Raw genomic sequence first — 2,785 nt, 5'->3', positions numbered from 1 at the left:
CAAAAATTTTTAAAAAACTAACTAAACAAAACTAATAAAAATTAAACTATGATATCACTTGAGAGCTTGTTAGACAATACTAATAAAATATTTAAGCGATAATTAGATAAATTTGATTTTTTTTGCCAGCCAAAAGTTTATTATTAATTAACATCAGTTATTTCAAGATGTTTAAGAAAGGATGGACATAAATGATATATGAACTATGAATAGTAGTTTGTAAAGCTGGCTTAGATAACACATCTGCACATCCATTTCCAGTTCTTTTTGATGCATAAATTCAATTTTTTCAGAGCAGTTATTCCACAAAGAGATCGTATGAGATATTGTTTTGATATTCAGATTTGTTTATTGACTCCTAAGAAGATTGATAACTGTAAAAATGTCTCATTCGAATATGATATGTCTAAAACCGAGTCCCCAATATGAGACAAGTTTGTTTAAAAAGTAAATAATTCATTTTTTATATATTATATAATAAATATATATTATTTACTGATAATAAAAATATAGTTATTTATCTATCACAAATATCTATGAAAATATGTGAATCAAGTACAACAATCAAACAACATAATGATTTCCACACAAAAAAATTAAAAAATATATTTATGTTATGTAGCCTTATTTTATATTCTTTAAATAATGTAATACAATATTATACATTATTTTTTAGAATTGAGAAATACATATAATATCTTATCCGCGCGTAGCGCGGTTAAAAAATCTAGTTAAATGTAATAAGAAAGACCAAAACACGCTAATCACTCGGAGTCACTTAATAAATTCAAATTGAAAATGGCTTTTCATTATAATATGTCAAAGAAACCACTTAATCATCTCGATTCTCGATGCTTATTTTTTTAACAGAAACTATTAGCTCTCTCCCTTAATCATTCTCTTTCTCTTATTTCTACCAAACAGACACAACAATAAACTGTCTCTCTCTCATGGAATCAACGAAGAAGCAAGTATCGTTGGAGGTGCTTCCATGGTTAGTTGTTCACAGCGACGGAACGTTAGAGAGACTAGCCGGAACCGAGGTTTGTCCACCCGGTTTAGATCCAGAAACCGGCGTACTATCGAAAGATATCATCATCGATCCCAAAACCGGTTTATCAGCCCGAATCTACAGGCCTGACTCGATTCAACCCGGTCAGAAACTTCCAGTCGTGCTCTATTTCCATGGCGGTGCATTTCTCATCGCCTCCGCCTCCCTACCCAATTACCACACCAGCATTAACAAACTAGTCGCTCAAGCCAATATCATCGCTGTCTCTGTCAATTACAGGTAAATTAATCCAGTTTAAGTTAACTTATTGAACCAAGGTTTACTAGTTCGGTCGGTTTAAGACCTCTAACCCGAATATACTTAACCAAACCGATCAAAATCAAATTAAATAGAAAATATGGTTTGATTAACTGTAAAATCGTACTAAGCTATAATAGATATGATTTTAATATACTAATTAATATTCGAAATAAAAAAATAGCATAGAATCAAATTAATACTAGAAAAAATCTGAATAAGTTGATTTTGTTTTGTTTCGGTTTGACATTATTTCTTGTTTTATTCAGTCTGTTCCGTTCATACAAACAAAATTAAAATTAGAAACAAATAGTGATCTTTAGGATTAATGATATGATTATATTTATTTTTGACACGTAGAAATGAATTTCAGTTTATTCAATTTAATTCTGTCCGGTTACATAACACCGTTTTGGTTCGCTATTTTGAAATTTAGAATGATCAGTCCAAACGGTTTACAAACGACTTCGGTTTGGTTATTTTTCAGCAACGTTTTATTTTCATCTTTTTAAATAATTTGGACAGACTAGCACCAGAACATCCACTTCCTACAGCGTACGAAGACTCATGGAACGCACTCCAAGGGGTTCAAGTCGGAAACGAGCCATGGATCAACGACTATGCTGATTTCAACCAGTTCTTCCTAGCCGGAGACAGCGCTGGAGCTAACATCTCGCACCACCTTGCGTTCCGAGCCAAACAATCAAACCACAGTGTTAAAATCAAAGGCATCGGAATGATCCACCCATATTTCTGGGGAACACAACCGGTCGGCTCGGAGGTCACAGACGAAGCGAGGAAAAAAATGGTGGACGGATGGTGGCGATTCGTGTGCCCGTCCGATAAAGGATCCGATGACCCATGGATCAATCCGTTTGCGGATGGGTCGCCGAATCTTGAAGGGTTAGAGTGTGAGAGAGTGATAATTACGGTGGCGGAGAGAGATATATTGAGAGAAAGAGGAAAAATGTATTACGAGAAATTGGTGAATAGCAAATGGAGAGGCAATGCCGAGATTATGGAGACAAAAGGGAAAGATCATGTGTTTCATATACTCGAGCCTGATTGTGATGAAGCTAAGGAGATGGTACGCCGCTTGGCTTTGTTTATAAACCAAGTCGAAGCTTGAAATCTGTTTTCGTGCAATTTTTCTCTGTTATTACATGGCTTTTAATTGACATGTTTGTAAGCTGTAACAATTCATAAACTTTTGGTAATAATGTTGCTGTGTTCTCTTTAAAGCTGAATTACCCCTAATATTGTGACGTGAGTTTGAAAGCAGCATCTGCTCTGCGTTGTAGCTGCACTGTATTGTACTTGTACCGATGAGTGAGAGAAAAACAAGATCCATACTTTAAAAGCAAAACGAAAATTCATGCAAGTACTTATTTTGTCTATGATATATGGTACGCATAGGCCGTCATGTGCCTAGTTGGAGTAACCTAGTAAAACTCAACCATTTATTGTAAAAAGATC

General features: G+C 34.5%; 1 protein-coding gene across 1 annotated transcript; it reads left to right on the top strand.

The window, feature by feature from the left end:
* Nucleotides 1–819: 819 nt before the first annotated feature.
* LOC106451883 (probable carboxylesterase 2) lies at nt 820–2,550 on the top strand. Its single transcript, XM_013893865.3, has 2 exons — nt 820–1,291; nt 1,835–2,550. The coding sequence occupies exons 1-2, from the start codon at nt 951–953 to the stop codon at nt 2,436–2,438; spliced, it is 945 nt and encodes a 314-aa protein (XP_013749319.2). The 5' UTR covers nt 820–950; the 3' UTR covers nt 2,439–2,550.
* The last annotated feature ends 235 nt before the right edge of the window (nt 2,551–2,785 follow it).

Source organism: Brassica napus, chromosome A8 (assembly GCF_020379485.1).
Source record: "Brassica napus cultivar Da-Ae chromosome A8, Da-Ae, whole genome shotgun sequence".
Lineage (NCBI taxonomy): Eukaryota > Viridiplantae > Streptophyta > Magnoliopsida > Brassicales > Brassicaceae > Brassica > Brassica napus.
The sequence above is the reverse complement of the archived record's forward strand: the minus strand, read 5'-3'. Positions and strand labels throughout refer to the sequence as shown.